We start from the raw sequence: 19,019 nt of genomic DNA, 5'->3' as shown, positions 1-19,019 counted from the left end.
TGATACCTCGGCCTTTTGAAGTTACTGTCATGCTAGTCCAACTCTGAACCAAGACTCACACACACACACACACACACACACATCCGCGCACACACAAAACCAGTAAACAAAGCCGGCTCAATTGATTTTGTTTTAAAGTTTTAGGTGAATGCAATTTGCCGCAGGAGTGCATGTCTTCCCAGAAGCACATGTTGTATTCAATGTTACAGCTCAGTGTGAAGAAAATGAGAACATGCTGTCCAGCTATGGTTCATAGGAAGACTGGAGCCGATCCCAGCGTGCATTTCAGTGGACATCAGGTAAACAACTGCTCATTCCAATATTCACAGCATGGAGCAAAGTGGTACTTTCAATACAACAGCATGTCCTGTAAGAAACCCAGCGAAAAAACTTTACTGAGATGCGTGTTGTAAGCCACCAAACCACTGCACCACATCTTTACAGCTCAAATGCTGTTTTTTGTTATACAAAGAAATTTGATTGTAGTATATTCAGAACACATTAATTTCCTTCCAAGTGAGCCAGAATGAAATAATCCCATTTAAATGTGATGGCGCAGTCTGGGGGTCCTTCTAATCCTGACCTCTGACCTCCATCTCCTGGATTGGTGAAAAATCCACGATCCACTATGGAAACTACACACGACACTGTCAATGATCAAATAATCTATTCGTATAAGAATGGGAAACTGTTGAGCTTCCTGTTTAGATCCTATCTGAAGATATTGATGATAAGTCCCTACTATCTTCAGTTGTATTGGATCGGCTGCTACACTGTTTACCCCTGAAACTCCAAAAGTGTTTTGTGGACTCAATCACTTCTCCCACCCCTCCATCGGCGTAGGGGTGAGAAGATTATTGGTGACCTATCATTTTTGGGTGGACTATCCCTTTAAACAGAATCAGTCTTGTGTGTGTATGTGTGTGGTGTGTGTGTGCCCAGATAGCAGCATATAGTCCAGATATCCAGATTTGCCAGTGCCAACTCCTGACCTGTGTGTGAAGGTAAGATCAATGGAGGAAAAGAAAACACAATAAAGGAACAAAAGACTGAACTCGTGATCTGGTGATGCTGGTGTTAGTGTGTGCGCGCGTGGGTGTGTGTATGTATGTGTGTGTGACTGTGTGCACTGCTTGGGTGGCCCGAGGATGAGCGCCCATTGTCGCTGGAATTCAATAGGGCTGATTAGTAAAGTGTGTGTGTGTGTGTGAGTGTGTGTGTGTGTCTGTGTCTGTGTGTTTGCATGTGTGCAAAAGCATGCACTGGCATGCATGTGTGTGTGTGAAGCAGGGGTTGGTGTATGTGTTTGTACTTTTGCACTAAGCACAACAGAGAGGAGAAGAATGGGGGAATTAGTTGTAAAGCCAGTGAGAAAGCAGACTTCAGGGGGACATACCACACAAATCTGGGGAGTGGGGATTGTTTCCCTGCACATCCACATTAACGCTCTGTCCCCGCAGAGTAACGCTCTCTTACAGCCCCAATACGACAGATATTATTGAAAAGTAGCGAATAATGTGTGTGTTACTCATGAACTGAGATATCTGCTCGGGGTTGCTTGTTGGATTTTGAAATTAAACCCATAATAATCCAGAGGTTGGTTTTAGACTTAACCATTAATGGTATTTTAATACACTTTCAGAAACACCATGTGAGCAGATTTCCTAGTTTCACAGCATTTAGATGATTTAAAGATTTGATGAAGATGATTTAGTACCTCAAAATGAAACTAAAAAGGAAATGCCAGTTTTTTATATAGCATATTTTACCCTAATGTGCTTTGTGTTAAAATACAGGCGGTAATGCTAGCATTTCCAGGATTACCAACCCTAGCTTTAAGACAATGATTCACAAGATCACTTTGAAACCTGTTTTTGTGTTTTAAATGGTGTAAATAGATTTATTCATGGGCTGATTGAGTATGGACATTCTCAACAAAATAATATGATCAATGGTAAAATCGTGGCTCATGACTGCGTGAATATGATTCTTAAATTGACCTTTCTTGCCAGCTCATGGCTTTGACATCACTTAATGCTTCCCAACTAACAAGGCACAGAATCACTCCATCAAATGTTCTTTTAACTGATACAAACTTCCTTTTCACTTTTTTCTGTTCTCTGAAACACACACATCTCCTTTCACTCCCAGTCCCACTCCGTGTATTTATATGTGTTGCTGCACTGTGATTGCCCACTGCTGCCGCAGATTGTTGCTCCGACTGATTCCGTCTAATCATGTCAGAGAAACGAGGAAGAAGGAGATCAATATTTCCGAAAACGCTCTTTGACTTAACAAATGTCTCTCTAATCTATGCCATGTGTGTGTGCGTGTGTGTGTGTGTGCGTGTGTGTGTGTTTGATATACCTTGGCCGTGACCGGCCTTATGGAGAGGTGGCAGGAGGAGGAGGAGGAGGAGGAATACGAAGTTCCAGGCAATCATGCAGACAGGCGGGAGGGCCCCGTGTAGTGTAAACATGTTTTTAATAAACAGGAACCAGCGTAATGCCCTTTTAATTGATTCATTCTGTGCTCCTCTGTTTACAGAAGGGCCTAAATATGAGCCTCGTAAGGCAGAGGCCTTGTGTTTATAAGTGGTTTGTTTAGTTCAAACAATAACAGTTTGAACACCAGACGTAGTTGTGGATCAGCAGTGATGCATTGTGCTGCGCCGCTCTGTCGTATTGCATTTTTGTTTTTGTTGTGTTTTTCACGTCCTTGCTCTCCCTCGCTCTCTTTTTCTCCACATCATCATCATTACACGTGGGTTTCGATTTAAAAAAAAAAAATCCAATTGATCAGTGAGTAAACGAGCTCCACAGTACCCCACTGTCTCGTCTTTGTGTGTGTGTGTGTGTGTATACGTGTGACTGAAGTTTAAATTGCAGCCACAGTGTAATGATACGGTGGCATGGCATTGAGGGGTGCTCCAGAGGGAGGGCGGGGGCTGGCAATTAAGCCTGCGCTGACATAGACACTTACAGAGGGTGAGACACACACGCACACACACGCAAACACACACACACACACACACACACACACACACACACACACACACACACAGAGAGCAAAGCTAAACACATCCAAGTGGGGTAGTAAAAGCTAATGAAGGTTCAGCGCTAGGCTGGCACAGACGGCCATTTCATGCGGTGGAGGAGGAGGAGGAGAACTGGGGAAGGCTGGGGAGCAATAAGTCAAAGCCTCGCTGCACAGCACGTTAGGCAAACCAGAGGATCAACTCTAATCGACGCCATCCATGAGTGTGGTTTTTTAATATTCTTTGTCTCGGGGTCGATGGAAAAACGCAAACAATGGCAATAGCACATTTGAGGAGCGCTAACAATAAAACAAGCTGTACAAAGTAGGTAGCATACAATGTTGCGACAGTTAAGAGTGATAGCTCACTCAAAAAGTGAAATTCACTCACCATCTACTCACTAATTTGCCGATTGAGGGCTGGGTGAAGTGTTTGAGTCCATAAAACACTTTTGGAGTTTCTGGTGTAAACAGCGTTGCAGCCAAATCCAAAACAATTGAAGTAACTGGTGACTCCTTCTTCAAATGTAGAAAAACAATATAAAATGCCTCGTCACTGCTCCTGTGGTGTCATCCACGTGTCCATGAGCCCCGACATTTAAACTCAACTCGAAACGCATCATTAACACTGTGTTTTTAGCCTAAACTAGCTACTGGAAGTAAGGATGCTAGCTGAGATAGCCATGCTAACGTGCATCCCGCGTTGTGCGAGAGCGTGTGTGCAATGTGTGCAGTGTTTGCAGTGTGTGTGTGCTAAAGGGGGCTATCTGCATTTCACAAAAGCAATACAAATATACTGAATATCAATATATGTACTATGTATTAAACTAAAATGACAATGTCACTTTGAGGTGAAAAGAAATACTTCTAATCTCTTGTTTTTGATGATGGACGTGTCGTTGATGCTGTGTTTGGTAGGACCCTACAAGTCTTCTTCCTTTAATCAGTGCATTCATACTTTCCTTAAACAAAATTATCTAGCATGGAAACATTTAGCAAATTATCTCACTACCTTATATAAAAAAAAATCATATAATTAATTATATATAATAATCCATAATTACAGACAAAGTAACTTAAGAGAGATTTATTTTGCAGTGCTTCCAATTGCTGTGGTTTTGGGGTATGGGCTGTAAAACTGAGTGTGTAGGTGTAGTTTTTCTTTGAGCTCTCTGGGTCCACATGTTGTACCATGCACTATGCAAGCAAACACAGGACTTCTCTTGTGAGTCCTGTAAAAGAGGGGAAAAAAGAGAGAAAGAAACACTGGTGGGTTAAAAGGATTAATTTCAAAAGCACACTGACACATTTCTGCGCCATTAATGGTTTGTGGTTTCGCTTGGTGTTCCCTTAAAGAGGCCATACGGGGGCCTGCTGTATCTCAGCCTTTATAGTTCGCAGGGAAACTGATTGAATTCAAGAATAGAATTTATGGGCTCAGATCGCTGTGGGTTACGGGTTAAACTTTGTTTCAGATGTATTTAACTTTGTCACCAACCTCTTGGTTTAAATTAAGTTTAAAACCTTATTGTGCTTTCTTAATGTTTTTCTCCTCTGCTCTCTGTAGTATGATACCATAAAATATCAAGTGGAAACTAAAGAGGGCCAACAAGGAAATTGTGAGTGACAGTGGCCGTGTGGATTAGTTAGTGACCAAATGGAGAAACGGAGGGGCACTCTGAACATCTGTGGCTGTGGGTTTCAAGCAATGACGCAGATCGCATGCTGCTACTCTTGTGCTGATACCATAGATGGGATATAAAGATGAAGCGTCTCCACTTCCTTCCACTATCCAGAAATAAAGCCAAATTATCCAGGATACAAAAACTGCCATCTTGCGCATTTGGAAAGAGAATCTGCGCAGTAGTGATCGGGGGATGGAGCCTAAGTCGTGAGGTCTCGACTAATTGTGACTATCAGTCTCAGCTGTCAATTGGGACATTTCACCCCTTTTTTAAACAATTTAATTTCTAAATTAAACCAAACTAACGGGGAAAATTAACACTTGAACATCATTGATGGGAAAATTACAGAAATCATCTATTATAAAAATATTTGATGTGTACTTTTTAGCTTGGTCCATGTTCATGGAGGAGGAAGGTTTTCCGACCTATACTTCGGCCAGCCACCAGGTGGCGATACACTTTGGCTTCACTTTGGGGGAGCTGTCATGTCGTCCATCTTTACATGTAGGCTATAGCTAATATTTTACAAGGGCGCGATGTTCTAAAATGTTTCCTGCAAGAGTCCGGTTATTATATGAACATATCAGATCATATCTCGTTGAACGAGAGACTATGGTTCCTGTTCTTTGCTGTGAAAGTGCTGTACTCTATTACTCAAAGTGCTGTACTCTATTACTCAAAGTGCTGTACTATATTACTGAACCAAGGAAATGCTAAAAGCAAAGTCACTGCTGCCCTGAGAGGGATCTCCAACCGTCACTTTAACTCTGTGACCACCCATTTAAATGTTGGGACTTTTTCAATGTGCCCTTCACAGATTCTTTGCTGCTTTGACACATAGCGGGAAGGACCACACACGGTCAGTTGGATATTTACAGATCCCCAAATAAGAAAGTTCATTACACGTAAAAACACAAATAGTCAAACAGGCACATACACAGCTGTGGGCTAAAAATGTGTCACGGAGTTAGGTCAGTCTCCTCTGCACTCTCTCACGATGACCACACTACACTGTGAGGTTTAACATGGCAGGGATTTTCTTTAAATACACGTAGTGTTCTCCAAGATGCAGATGAGGTTTGATGCAGAATGGATCTATTCTCTGCATTTCTTTACATTTAACTTAAGCAAAGGTACACATTTAAAAATAATTTAAATATAAAGTGCCAATTTTAGAGTAAAGTAACTAAGTACTTTGTTACAACCCCTGTTTCTCTGTGTTAGCTGAAATGATTATTTTAATCTAATAAACTGTTTATCGATTGGTATGAAACAGTATTGACAGATTGCTATCAGTGGATCGATGTGGTACTGCAGATGTATGCGGCCTGTGGAGCGACAGCTGTGTGTACTCCTCAGACCACTCTTTACTGCGGAGGCCAAATAAATAAACAGAATTACAGTTGAAGAAAAAGACACAACCTGCCAGCTGGGCAGCCTCAGGTGGCTGCTGCTGCACGATGTGGCCCGGCTTCAGAGTTGGACAAACTTCTTGCTGATCTATTCTGCTGCCTGAAATTGATGTGCTTAAAGAATAAGCCTAGTCTGTTTGGCAGAACCGAAATGGGTCACTGGCATGTTGCAGTGGATCACCACATGCCAAGAATACTAATATGCATTAAAGAGGGAATGTTCCAGGCTCGCTCAGCATTTGCTCAGTTTGGCTCCTCAGCTGGAGACGCTTTTTAAATCCCTGCTGGATCTGTGCTGGGTCCACAACTAATTCAGTTATGAGACAATAAATAAATCGAACCACAGCTTATGTTGATTGACACTATAGAAGAAAATCAATTTTAAGAGAAATGTTTGATTCTCATGTTGACTCATGTGTCAAGTTATTAGTGCTCATCTCCAACTCCCCAACTGGCTGCATGTAGCTGTTTCTGTTTGTAGCCATACTGCTCTCTGCTGGTCATATAGTGTAGTGCAACACAAACAACAAATATCAGAGACTATTTAGCCTTCCTTGTATTAGATAAGTAAGCATTAATTATTATTCTCAATGACTCTTCAAAATTAACCTAACAAAAACTAGTATTGTCTCTTCATGAATATTCTCACCACAAGTGTCCCTGTGCATCTTACTGGTACATAAACCACCATCAATGTGGGCAGTGGATGTTGAGTGAACATTTGAGTTGCCCCTTCAGCCCAATATTGGTTCAGAATAATCATGTATATGACCCAGTTTTTAAAAATCACAATAATAAAGCAATTCTAAAGATGGAGTATATGGATATCAAACTTTGTGCTTGTCAAATATATTTTTCTCTCCCTTCCCTTTGTTCCTCCCATCACTCCTCTCGCTGAGACTCAACCTTCCTGGGTGGTTTGTACTTGTGTTCAGCACACGTACTGTATCCATGTGTGTTTATTTAGTCTGTATAGGGGAACAGAGCCTCTGCCAATTTTCTTTACATTGAGAGAGTATGGTTTTGGACAGATGGAAAATAATATGGGGGGGCGAGGGGGTGCACGAGCAAACAAGTGAGTAACGGAGTGTGTGTGAGGGAGAGAAACCGTCCCGGAGGTTTGTCTCTCAAGCTGAACTAATAAACTGATGATCATCACAGTGCAATGATTCCAAATCATTGCAAATAATCACTGAATGAACTTCAAGAAATGACACCAAATGATGAAGCTGCGTGTTACTACTATACTGTGTGAAGATATTCTATTATACTGGAACACAACCGTGGCACATGACAAACGGACTTTTTCTTTTTAAATACGAATATTCTGCCAACATTTTCATGAAATCAATGAAGTTCTCACGGTTAATTATAAAGATACAAATAACATTAGTTCAAAGTATTTATACAACATACAAGGATCGAGTCATCCACAGCTACAATTTAAAACAGGTTAGTTTAATGTTGTTTGTAACCATCACATGTTTTCTGGACATGAGATCAGGCGAAGATAACTCCTGCGACACAGTGTGTGTGAGGCTGAAGCTTTTAGGTGATTTAAACAACGTGATGACAGCTGATGTCATCCATCGGCGGACGCACATGCACAGAAACGCGCAGTCAGCACCAAGTAAACACGCAACAGTTCTTTAATGCAGCAGACACAAGCCGAGGAACGTCATCTCCTCGTGTCCACTGCCGGCAGCGAGGCCGGGAGAGTGGAGTGAGTGTGAGCGGATCGCCTGAAGCAGAGAGCTCTGAAGGGGGAGAGAGAGGGAGAGAGAGAGAGAGGCGAGAGCGCAGGAGCTGTGGGTGGATGAGAAGAAAGGAAGCAGGAGGGGAATGCCACCCACCAAGCCAGTTGTGGAGAGGCTCTGGGGGTTGGGCTGCTCACGGGAAACAGTTGTGGCTCCATCCCAGGCCTCACACCGAGCAGCCTTGGGCCACCCAGTCACCGGCAGACAGACCCACCAAATGGCCTGGCTGACGAGGATCTGTTTATTTTTCATTCTTTGGCGGCGGCGGTGTGTGTGTGTGTGTGTGGGGGGGGGGGGGGGGGGATTATTCAGCACAAGCTGTTTATTAGACCTTTGATTTGTCATGTGTCAGCGTTCACTTGTGGGGAATGTGTATACATAAGTCCAGCTTGTGTGTAGCGGGGAGGTTTGGAGACAGAGAGGGTGTGGAACCGAGGAGCGAGGCAAGGGGGGGGGGGGGGGCGAGAAGCCTCCCACACTGAAGGAGAGGCTGAACTGCATTATGGGTCATTGTCCAGCTGTCCCTGGCTGTTGATGTCATTGGGGGGGGGGGGGGACTAAACTGTTGTGCCTGGCTGGCAGTGGGGTGCAGGGAGGGAAGGGAGCCTGTGGACATACACAGGATTCCTGCGGTCACATGGATGAAGTGCAGTCGGCTTAACGGATCAGAGTTTAGCAGAACTTGCTCCAAACCAGAGACCGGAGGGGAAACATCGCTCCTGTCGTCTGAAGCTGGAAGTGTCAAGTCATGGACACAGGATGTGAGCACGGAATAATTAAAGGGCTGTGTGATGTGAATTCAATATTTGATCACAAATATATTTCATATAGCAGTGAAAAAAAGTATTGCATGTGCTGTTAAAATCAAATGTAGTTTAATATTATCAGATGTAAAATATTAAAATGTAAAATGCAATATAAAACGAGTGATCATTCATACTTGGTTTCACACACAGCATTATACTCTCACATACTGCATACCAGTATACGCACTTAAACTCTCTTACATGTACCATCATACTCTCACACACACTATACTCTCACATGTACCATCATACTCTCTCAAACACACTACTATACTCTCACATGTACCATCACACAAATCCACACAAACCATCTTTGGCAGAGTATACTAGCCAGAGATAGTACTAGACAACAGGCTGAGGTGGACGAAAAAATGTATTTGAGCTTTTAACAGGTCCTGATAATGGTCCTTACATTCAGTTTGGAACAATTTTAATTTACTGTTGTGTGACTAATAGTAAAAAATGATCGACATTTTTTTCATTTCCTTTCTTCTGGCTTTCAGTCAGATGCAGTGGAGACCGCAGTGACGGATTTGAGCCACAGGAGGGCACAATGACTCCTCCATAAACCTGTTAACGTCAGTCATCAAGAGAAAATAGAAGTCTGAGAAAAAACCTTGTTACTCTTTGCTTTTGAGAGATTCATGTAATGTTTGAGTCTCTGCATGTTTATGGTATTGCTTCTGGGTGATGAAACACTGAGTGACCATAACTACTAATGTCATAGTAAGGATATTCAAACTGTCCTCCTTAAAACTGACCAGTTATCACCCGTTTTACTTTTAATTTTGTGTTGCATCCTCAGAAGTCATTCTAACTATATGACATTACATTTTGTATTCTCTCCTTGCACCGTTAACAAGTGCTTTCTAGTCTATTCTGGGAAAAGTTCTAAACAGTGCTATTGAGATTTATGACATTTGGGAGCAGACGTTTCCCCAAGATACATAAATCATATATCCAAGTTTTATTGCTTCCATTTGTGTATACCAGTTACTCTTGAATTTATCCATTTCCCACAACAGAAACATGAACTACGCTGTCAGCTCTCTGATGTACCAACTTCCCTGTAGATATTACAGATAACCGATAGCCCTATTCCAAAGCTTTACTCCTGATGTAGCTTTAGCCATCATGCTGCTTCTAACAATGCCATGTTGAAACGTGGCTGGGGCAGGATAACTAGCAGTGTAAATAGACTTTCGTTCCTTAAATAACTTTTCCACAGCACACCTGCTGTGAGTTGTTCTTTTTGGTATGCTCAAGTTTGCTGCACTTATGTGCTCCGTAACCTGATTTGTGCATCCATAATTTTCTTCCAGCGTTACCAAGTGTGCTGACTCGTCAGTAAATATCCTGAGTTTCTACTTGAAACTGTTTTTTTTTTTAAATCACTTATATTTGTTAACTGATTAGTTCGGTGACAGCTGTGTCCTCCGATCTCCTACTGTAGCACACACAGCGGATCTTCTATTGTGTCATAAGTGTAATTGCATAAAATCTTGACAATTTCACTTAAACTACTTAATTATACCCATACCACATTTTCTCAGCGGGTTGTGGGTACTAGTATCTGCTGGTTGAGTCGGTCCAGGTAATCCAATAAGACATCCACAGCAAAAACTGAAGCATCCAACATGGCAGTAGTTTCCAAAGTAGCTTTTGAAAAGATATATTTAATGAATTAGTGTTTGAACACATTTTATTTAATACAGTGTTTAAAACAATAAAACCGACATACAATAAAACAAACATGGCATGACGTGGGGTTTTCCAGCCTCAGCTCAGTGACCCAGCCTCGTCATTCTCTCCTGATCCACAGTCGCCTGCAAAGCCAGGACCGTTTCTGTGAATGACAGTTAAGACTGGATAAGTACATGTAAAGCACAAACATTCACACAGATTTTCATTCTTCATGTTTGTAGTAGTTTTGTTCAGGCACTTTCGGATATTTAACCTGGCCAGAATTAAGTTTCTTCTGTGTCAGCATGCAGCTCACAGGTTTGTTAATGAACTTCATGATAATTGTCAAGCAGCTTGTGTCACTTCATCTACATCACCACATAGTAGAACATGTGGTTTGTTGAATAAAATATATATTAAAAAAGGTAAAATTTCAGTTTTTTCGCAAATCAAATTTTAATAAAAAAATAATGACCTGATGTGGATGTTTTAGACTAAACTAGGAGTCTGCTCCTAATGCTGACAATGGATGTGTAATATTCACCAGTACAGTAAATTGAGGTCAGTTAATACCAGCCAATCAAACCCAAAGTAAAAGAAACAAACCCAATAATTTCTGCGAATAATCCACTAGTTCGGGAACTCCTTCCTCGATATTGTACGAGGTTTGCTCCATTGTCTTCACAAGCTCATTTGCCCTCTGAGAAAAGAAAGTGATTGAAATGCAAGGAGTTACACAGACAGGTTCTTTGAAATCAACTCCTTGTATCCTGTAAAGATGAGCAGATTTAAGACAACTACCTGAAGTTCCACATAAACTTTCTCCTCCAGATCTGCCACCTTGGATATGGCATCGTAGACACCGGTTTCCACAACAGATTCCTATGATACACAAAAGACAACAGCAAATGTTTCGCAAGTTGTGTTACAATAAATATGAGTTGTGATGTCTCTCAGCTTGTGCTTGCTTACCTCATCCGAGGAGCTGCTAATAGGCTCTTCTGCCTTAGCTGCTGGACGGGCTTTGATATTTCCATTCAGTTCCTTCACTCTGCAGAAGAGGGGGAAATGATTGAGCTTCACAGGCATAATATTTTTTTCATAATATAGAGGAAGCCAGATATAGTGATCAACCATTTAAATGGATTTCAAAACGCTTGAGATAGAATGGTTCCTATACAAATGCTGTTTAAATTCAGATATAGTGATCAAGTAGTCCCCTTTTACTTTTCATACATGTTTAGACCCTTAAAATAAGATAAAATAATCTATCTGGAACAAACTCAATTATTAGAGTCATTGCATTACATATGTACCTGTCAGCGTAGCGTAGTGTGTTCATTGTGTATTCACATGAAGACATGCCTGGAGACACCATGGCAATCTATGCAACAAAACCAGACACATACATTAAATACATAGTTGCATTAAAGTTTATGCATCTGCATCATCTACTGTAATGTAATAAGACCACTATGCACCAGATGCCAAACTGTAAGTTTCAAAGTTTAACGTACCATGCAGGTCCGGGACTTCTCTCCGATGAAGGAGTCCCTGAGGACCTTGGTCAAAGTGCTCATCCGGAAAGGAATGTGATCGCTGTTCTTCCCCAGTGAACGGATGCATTCCTACAGGACACACAAGAGCATCCTTTTAGGTGCTTTGCATGCATCATTTGATATTTGGACTGTTGGATTTCCATGGATTTGGAGCATTTTACACTTTAGTCACAATTTGTCATAACAGTTAATTCATCTGCAGCTGAGGGGCGAGTGGAAAAAAACTGACTTCTCACTTTGTAGTTACGTAATTACTTTTGATATGATGAGTACATGCGACAGTCTACCTTGAGAGCCAGCAGGCTGCGGTTGATCTCTGCGGTCTCAACCAAAGTGCTGCGGTCGTTGCTGCTGACATCTGTACCACGCTCGTTGCCGGCTAAATCAACCAGTGAAAATTTGCCGTGTAGGGTGGAAGCGCGGTCGTTGCGTCGGAGCACAATCTGGAGGATGGCGTGAGAGCGGGATGAGTTGGCGTTGGCTGAGGTCTGGCCTGATGTTCTGGAAAGAAAGCAGACCAAGACGAACAGGGAAAGCAGCAATGTCACTGTTCCATTTTGGTTTGCTGTGGGGTATTAACTACCAGGTCACAGTTTTAAGCAATAATTACATTCTTTTATAGAAGCAGAGGTTGCAAATGAAATGTTCTTATCACATTAGTACCTGCAGGCACTGCCTGTCTGTATAATCTTGATGACTTCTTCTGCCGAGTTCACGTAGACCTCCTCAAGGCCCACAACCTGAACCTGCTGTCGGTCATCTTCCATAACTCGGAGCTTAGCCTTATTGTTCAGCAGGTCATACACCTAAGTCAAAAAAGTATATTATGATTAAATACTAACTTGAATAAGCTGATTTGTCCTGTTTAAATGTGCTAAGGGAAGCAGGAGAAGAGGTTTTTTTTATACTTTGCCATTGTAAATCTCAAAGAAGCTGACGTAGGCAGAGACATCCAGGTTATTGTACCTCCTGTGGTTGAGATAGGCGAAAACGTCTTGGGCTAAAGGAGAGTCAAGCAAGTTCTAGTTTTAGGGGCACTTTAAGAAAATTCTGAATCTTATGTAGATTGAAGAATGGATTAACAATGGTACACAACCTGAATTAGGGAGACACATACAAATAATGAGGATAAAATGGAAAATTGCTAATTATTTAATCCTTTTGTGATAAAAGCTCAGATGACCAATCTTATTTTCTTACAACAGACTGTTCAATGGGCAGAACCATAATCAGAGTCCCTAACCAAACAAGTTACTTCTAGTTCTGTGGAAATCTGAGGATTGTACCTGCCAAGGCGTAGACCCCTTTGGCACTGTTCTGCTGCTTCCCTGTGAAATCACCTCCCATTGTCTAGAGGAAAAAGGAAATCAGAAAGAATAAATGAAAGTGTGCATAGGCATGTACACAGTTTAGGTTTTTATTTTGAGGAAATGTAGCAAAAACTATATCCTCAAATTGTTGGCATCCAGTTATTTCTCATTAAAACCACGTCAAAATGTTTTTTTTACTTCCATCCAAGACAAAAACACTGATTCCAGACAACTCAACCCCCCCCAAAAAAACTTACATGGGTTTTCCCACTTCCTGTCTGACCGTAGGCAAAACATGTTGCCATGCAACCTTCGAAAATGGACTGCACCAGAGGTTTGGCAGTGAGCCTCAAGACAAAAAAGAAAATCAAAATGTCAGAAACTGGGCAAGAGGTACATATGCTCACACAATAATAATTTATGAATGAATTATTCTGTCCCAGGCTTATTGATCCATTTAATGGGACTAATAGCTCGAGAGGCTTTAACATTGTGTTGTCCAGGGGGACATTCGTCATAAGAAACAAGCAAATTCCATAAATGACCCCTCATGTAAATCTGCACTCTTATCCAAATTAAGGGCAAATGAGCTAATTACTTGTAGACCAGGTCGTTGGCGGCGGTCTCGTCGAAGGAGTAGTCAAAGTGAAAGACTTGGTTGTCCAAGTACTTGGTGAGGTCCACCTTCGTTTTTGGCTCGTGGAGCAAGACTGTACCGTTCCCAGGTACAGACACCACATCGATCTCCTTCTTATTCAACTCTGAACACACAGAATGTCAAAGACCACATTAAGAAATTGCAGGATTAGCGTTTTAGGGCAAGATGGCACATTAATGAATCCTTTATCTCTGAATGACACTGCATAAACAGAGGATCCTTTCAGGCACAATAAGGAGTTGTAGGTCAGTTGCATTTTGAAAGGCCTGTGTAAGCAGCTGGTCTGATTAAGAGAAAGATTCAGCTCTGTCAAATGGGTGTAGTAGGGACAACTGAATGAATCACTTTGTGTTTAGTGACACTGATGCAGGTTACCTTGCTTGTTCAGGGGTCGCTTGCGAATGCACACACAAATCCTGTGAGCTTCAATCTGTGAAAACACAACACGCGCTTTATGAAGAGGCGTCAAACAAACCACTGGTATACATCTTTATACATTCCACTTAGGCCCAGTTCAGAACTGGTATTAACAACCGTCCTGAGAGACCGATCACAAATGGACAGCATGGAGTTCATACTTTAAACGTGGCATTAAAATGCATCTTGAATGTGTTTCCTGTGACCAGTTGCGATCAAGTTCAGTGCAATAATCTCCTTTCCTAACCACTATTCCGTGACCCCGGTTGGAATAGTGAGTCAATGGAAGTCAAGGAATGATGTGAATGAGAAACCGTTAGGAAAGGAGAACCACTGTGAGCTGACAGTTATAATAAAGTTTACTGTCAAAAACAGAATAACACGTCCTGAGAAAATATTTTTTTTCAATTCAAACAGAGGGAACATTTAACCAGTAACTCATAGAAATAAACTATTTCTGATTGGATCACTCAGGGTTGATGTCAATATCAGGTTTGAACAGGGCCCTATTTCCATAGTCCAAACTTACCAGGTCAGTAGTTGATATGGGGGTTATTTCCAGGGTCTCTCTGAAGATTTGGATCATCTCAAAGAACTTTTGATTTGGTCGATTAGCCTCACCAAACTGAACAAGAAACCAAAGGACTGTTAAATATAAGATGGGAATTTACTTAAACTAAAATATCTAATCAAGTCACATTTACAATTTTACAAAACACCAGAATGAATTAAAAAAATCCTACCTTTCCTTTCTTGGTCTGCATTTCAGGGGGCTTTATAACACAAGACATTCTTTTGTTGCCTTTGTTTAACTCCTGGGGAGCCACTGACTTTCTCCTGCCTGGAGTGCATGAAGATGATAACCACTTTTGTTTTAAAGACATCACATTTCATTGCCACTATTATAATATTCAACACTATGTAATCACAAAACAACAATGTTCCTCATATTGTGAAAATCTGAAAATGATTGTCAATAATAAGCATGGAAGGTTTCAATTGTGACATGAATGTGCAGAGCATTCTCTCTGTGTAGGATGGATATGTCTATAGTTCGGTGTAATCCAGGGGAAGCACATGATATCGTGTTGGTGTATAATTTGTCTCTGACCTTTGATGACCGGTGGAGGAGGTATTTTTTCCAGTTCAAAGTTTTCTTTTACGCTCTCACGCGCAAAAGGCGTGGATTGTGCTAATGGAGTCTCTTTCTTCCTACGCTGCTGATGGGAAGTCACTAAATGAGGCAGAAGAATGGACTTGAGATTATAAAGAGGATACATATTTCCAAATTATTAAACAAATAAAGCAAGAATAAAGAACTTGCACATGTTGGACAAAACCTGAAAATCGTCTCATACAATGTGAATAACAACTGAAATGTTGAAGCGCATTCCACCATTGAGGTCCAACCTTTCCCTGATTCCAACCAAGTTGCACCAAATACATAAAGTCATGGATATCAGTCTCTTAAATATGCTACATTTTTATAATGAAGATCCATTAATCCGTAGGAAAATGTTGAAAAACACAATTGAAACCAATATCTGGAAATGTATCAAGTGCAATAATTTGTGAATTTCTTTTTCAGAAATAATTTCAGAGAATTACTACCAACCAGAATTTGTTAGGACAAATGATGTTGGATCGGGTTGGACCGTCTCCGGGATTTCCTGAGAGGCCTGAGTGGTTGTGACTGGTGCTGCAGCTGCAGCCGGAACCTGGAACATACACGTCTGCCTGACTTGAGACCGACTGGCAACTAAAAGTAAGAGAAATAAAAGTCAATTAGCTGCCATACAGATGTTTCATTGTCTGACAGCAAGTATCATTAAGCTTTGCTCGAACTGGGATCAAACCCTGCACAACGGAGAGTTCAACTGTACCATCACTGATGGAGGAGCCAGTTGGAATGATAAAAACAGCAACCGAAAAGTGGAAGCCAAATTAGCTTGGATAAGTAATGTCAGCCTTTATTTTAAGCACAATTGCACATGAATATATTACTTACTGGAGTTTAATAATGTTACAATCAGCCAATGTTAAACAATCAAAAAGGAGAGTAATGCCTCATCACAGCCCATTGTGTCCTAAATGGATAAACACACGTACAAATGTAGTACCCGTGTTAACAGTGACGATACAGAGCACTCTTTTTTTAACGCTGCCTATCCAGTGTGTGATCTTTCTTCCCAACCAGAAACAAACTCAGATTGACAGAGTGCCATGTGCCCAGAATTGTGAATACGATCCCTGTGCCCTAATCAATAAAATTAAGATTTACCTGTAACCAGATGTCTGATCTAGGGCTGGGCGATAAGGCCAAAACTTGTATCAAGATAAAATATTCATATTAGTCAAGATTGATAATTATCATGATAAATGTGACATTTCAAATCCATGTTGGATCAGTGATACTGTCATTGCTCCCCACTGTGATTGCACAATGTATAAGCATCACATCAATATAAATTGCACTTATATTGTATTGCTATTGATGAAAGTTATATAGCAATTATGAATGATATTGTGTTATTGCCAAGCCCTAGTCTGAGCAGAGATCAGCTCTCCCAGAAGTGTGGGTTTTTGCACTTACTCCCCAAATCCCTTTATCAAAAGGGAAGATTAGAAACTACAACTGATTTGCTTCAGAGAGAAGAACATGCATGTCTTGCAGACCTGACTCTTCAACCTTGGTGACAGCTGGGATGGAGGCTTTTGGAAGGAAACAGGCCGTTAAGTGACAGGGCAGTAAATGTGGTAAGTCTTAATAGACAAAACTGTTTAGAGTCGTTTAACTTACAGGAGGGAGGGGCCGGAATCCTGGACGAGCGCAGTCGACCCTCGTACTTCTGTGGAAGAGACGCAAACAGATGACGTTTTCATATAACCAGCATTCAAAGCAAAACACTACACCGCTTTAACCTGTTGCTTCCATTCAGGACTAATATTCTACTTGTGTTAATGAACAAAAACGATGAGTACAATTACTTTTTTCATACATACCCACCATTTCATAGTTGAAGTATGGATGATTATGTGATGATCGGTGTAGATACTTTGGTGTCATTTCAAAATAAATCAACGTTTAAACTGTGGCTGATCAGAGAAGACAGCGGAGTCTGTGTGAGTACGAGTAAGAGAGAGAGGGGCGAGCAGTGGAGCCTGGGTGTGTGCCGTTACCTCTCCCTCAGGTCGTGGGAGTATGAAACAGAAGCTACACAATTTTTTTTTTAATAATCAACTCCCCACTTATAGTGATCACGTTTGTCAAGGGCCAAACTCAAAATTTGATGGAGGCAGACACCATGTAATTCTAGATTCAGGAAAACCCTGGTCAGACTTTTTTTCTCTTATACAGAGAAAGTAAAAGTACCATTAGGTACAGGTACCCAATCCCAGGTACCTGCACCTGTTCAAATGTAAACGGTACTCGACCCTACCAGGGCACCCTTCATTAAAAAAAAATTGTTGATTGCTTTTTACAGTAATATAATTGTATGTAATAACACGGTTGAAACGGTCCGCAGTGACAAGCTGCTGGCTTTGCTTGTTAAGTGGAAAGTGAGCTTCACCTTCTCTGGAGCCAGAGCTGGAGGATCAGCAGCATTGTTGGTGACAGTGTTGACGTGATCCGAGATCTCCGGGTTGAGTTCACACAACTCGCTCACTTCGACCTAAAGCAGGAGAAAACGTGAATAAACGCATCATTCGTAGATTAGATTTCAGGTTCATTAAATATGGAATAGGGAAACTTTTAATGGGTGATTTTGTTTATATGGACTCGCTGCTGACCTCCTTCCCTCGGCAGATATTCCTCTCATACCACTCGACCATCACCGTGGATTTAGCGGCCTCGACGGATTTCACCGTTGCCAGATGCACTCGACCTAATTTACGAACAACACGGTGAGTCCCCATGAAGCTCATCAGTTGGCATTCAAATGATAACATGTGGAAATCAAATCTGCTCACCGTCACTCCGGCTGATTTGTACAGACAAACCAACAAGAAGCCTGGACAGACTCGTCTCCATCTTTGCTGCAGGAACGGAGAAATGAACTTGAATGTCTTCTTAACTCGACCCAGCTCATGTGTCGCTGTTAAATCCTCTTCTCGTCAATAACCCTACAAACGAACATTTGAAAGCGAGTCCCTATTTGCTTTGTTTGTTGGTAACGACATTGTATTTTTAAACTTACCTTCCGGAATAAACGCAAACGCCGCCCAAGATTCAAACCTGAGTTATTTCCGGGTTTTAAAGAATATGATTGGTCTACGTCTTGCTCTCGTGTGGTCCCTTCTTCTTTTATAGTCTTTGTACCGGAAATACAAATTGGCACTATATCGCCACTACCTGGGGTAGTTGGGAATTACATCTGCCGGCAGCCGTCATTTGAAAACAAATATATTTAAGATTTATGAAGAGTTATTATTTAGCATTTTATCTGATTAACTTTTTGATTTCCTGCTGATATTCTCATGCTAAAAATTAAGGATAAGGACTGTGTATTATAACTTTTGTTTTTAAATGTAAATGTAAGAACTAAGGGATATATGATAAGAAATAAGAATTTATACGGTCAAAGGAGTATGTCTATTTAAATGTAATACAATACATTTTCACTTTAACATATCCATAAAGTCTGTTAAAAACACCATGCTTTAGAGTCTGATACAATTACAAAAAAAACTTATC

At 41.1% G+C, this 19,019-nt stretch overlaps 1 protein-coding gene across 3 annotated transcripts; it reads right to left on the bottom strand.

The window, feature by feature from the left end:
• Positions 1-10,340: 10,340 nt before the first annotated feature.
• On the bottom strand, positions 10,341-18,595 carry kif2c (kinesin family member 2C). 3 transcript variants are annotated; one of them, XM_062405325.1, is made up of 23 exons: positions 18,523-18,595; positions 18,296-18,448; positions 18,116-18,210; positions 17,896-17,997; positions 17,124-17,172; positions 17,000-17,035; positions 15,939-16,082; positions 15,435-15,557; positions 15,067-15,164; positions 14,853-14,948; positions 14,282-14,336; positions 13,847-14,009; positions 13,506-13,596; positions 13,225-13,288; positions 12,847-12,938; positions 12,602-12,744; positions 12,226-12,439; positions 11,897-12,007; positions 11,696-11,763; positions 11,352-11,430; positions 11,181-11,261; positions 10,986-11,079; positions 10,341-10,542 (listed from the first exon to the last, which is right to left on the bottom strand). In XM_062405325.1, exons 2-23 carry the CDS (start codon positions 18,354-18,356, stop codon positions 10,481-10,483), a joined length of 2,121 nt encoding a protein of 706 aa, XP_062261309.1. In that variant the 5' UTR covers positions 18,357-18,448; positions 18,523-18,595; the 3' UTR covers positions 10,341-10,480. The 3 variants fall into 3 exon arrangements, with proteins under 3 accessions (XP_062261309.1, XP_062261310.1, XP_062261311.1); XM_062405326.1 differs by having other exon boundaries at positions 18,296-18,361; positions 18,523-18,594; XM_062405327.1 differs by lacking the exon at positions 17,000-17,035.
• Between the last annotated feature and the right edge of the window lie 424 nt (positions 18,596-19,019).

This window comes from Platichthys flesus, chromosome 14 (assembly GCF_949316205.1).
Source record: "Platichthys flesus chromosome 14, fPlaFle2.1, whole genome shotgun sequence".
NCBI lineage: Eukaryota > Metazoa > Chordata > Actinopteri > Pleuronectiformes > Pleuronectidae > Platichthys > Platichthys flesus.
This window is presented reverse-complemented; position numbering and strand designations above follow the sequence as displayed.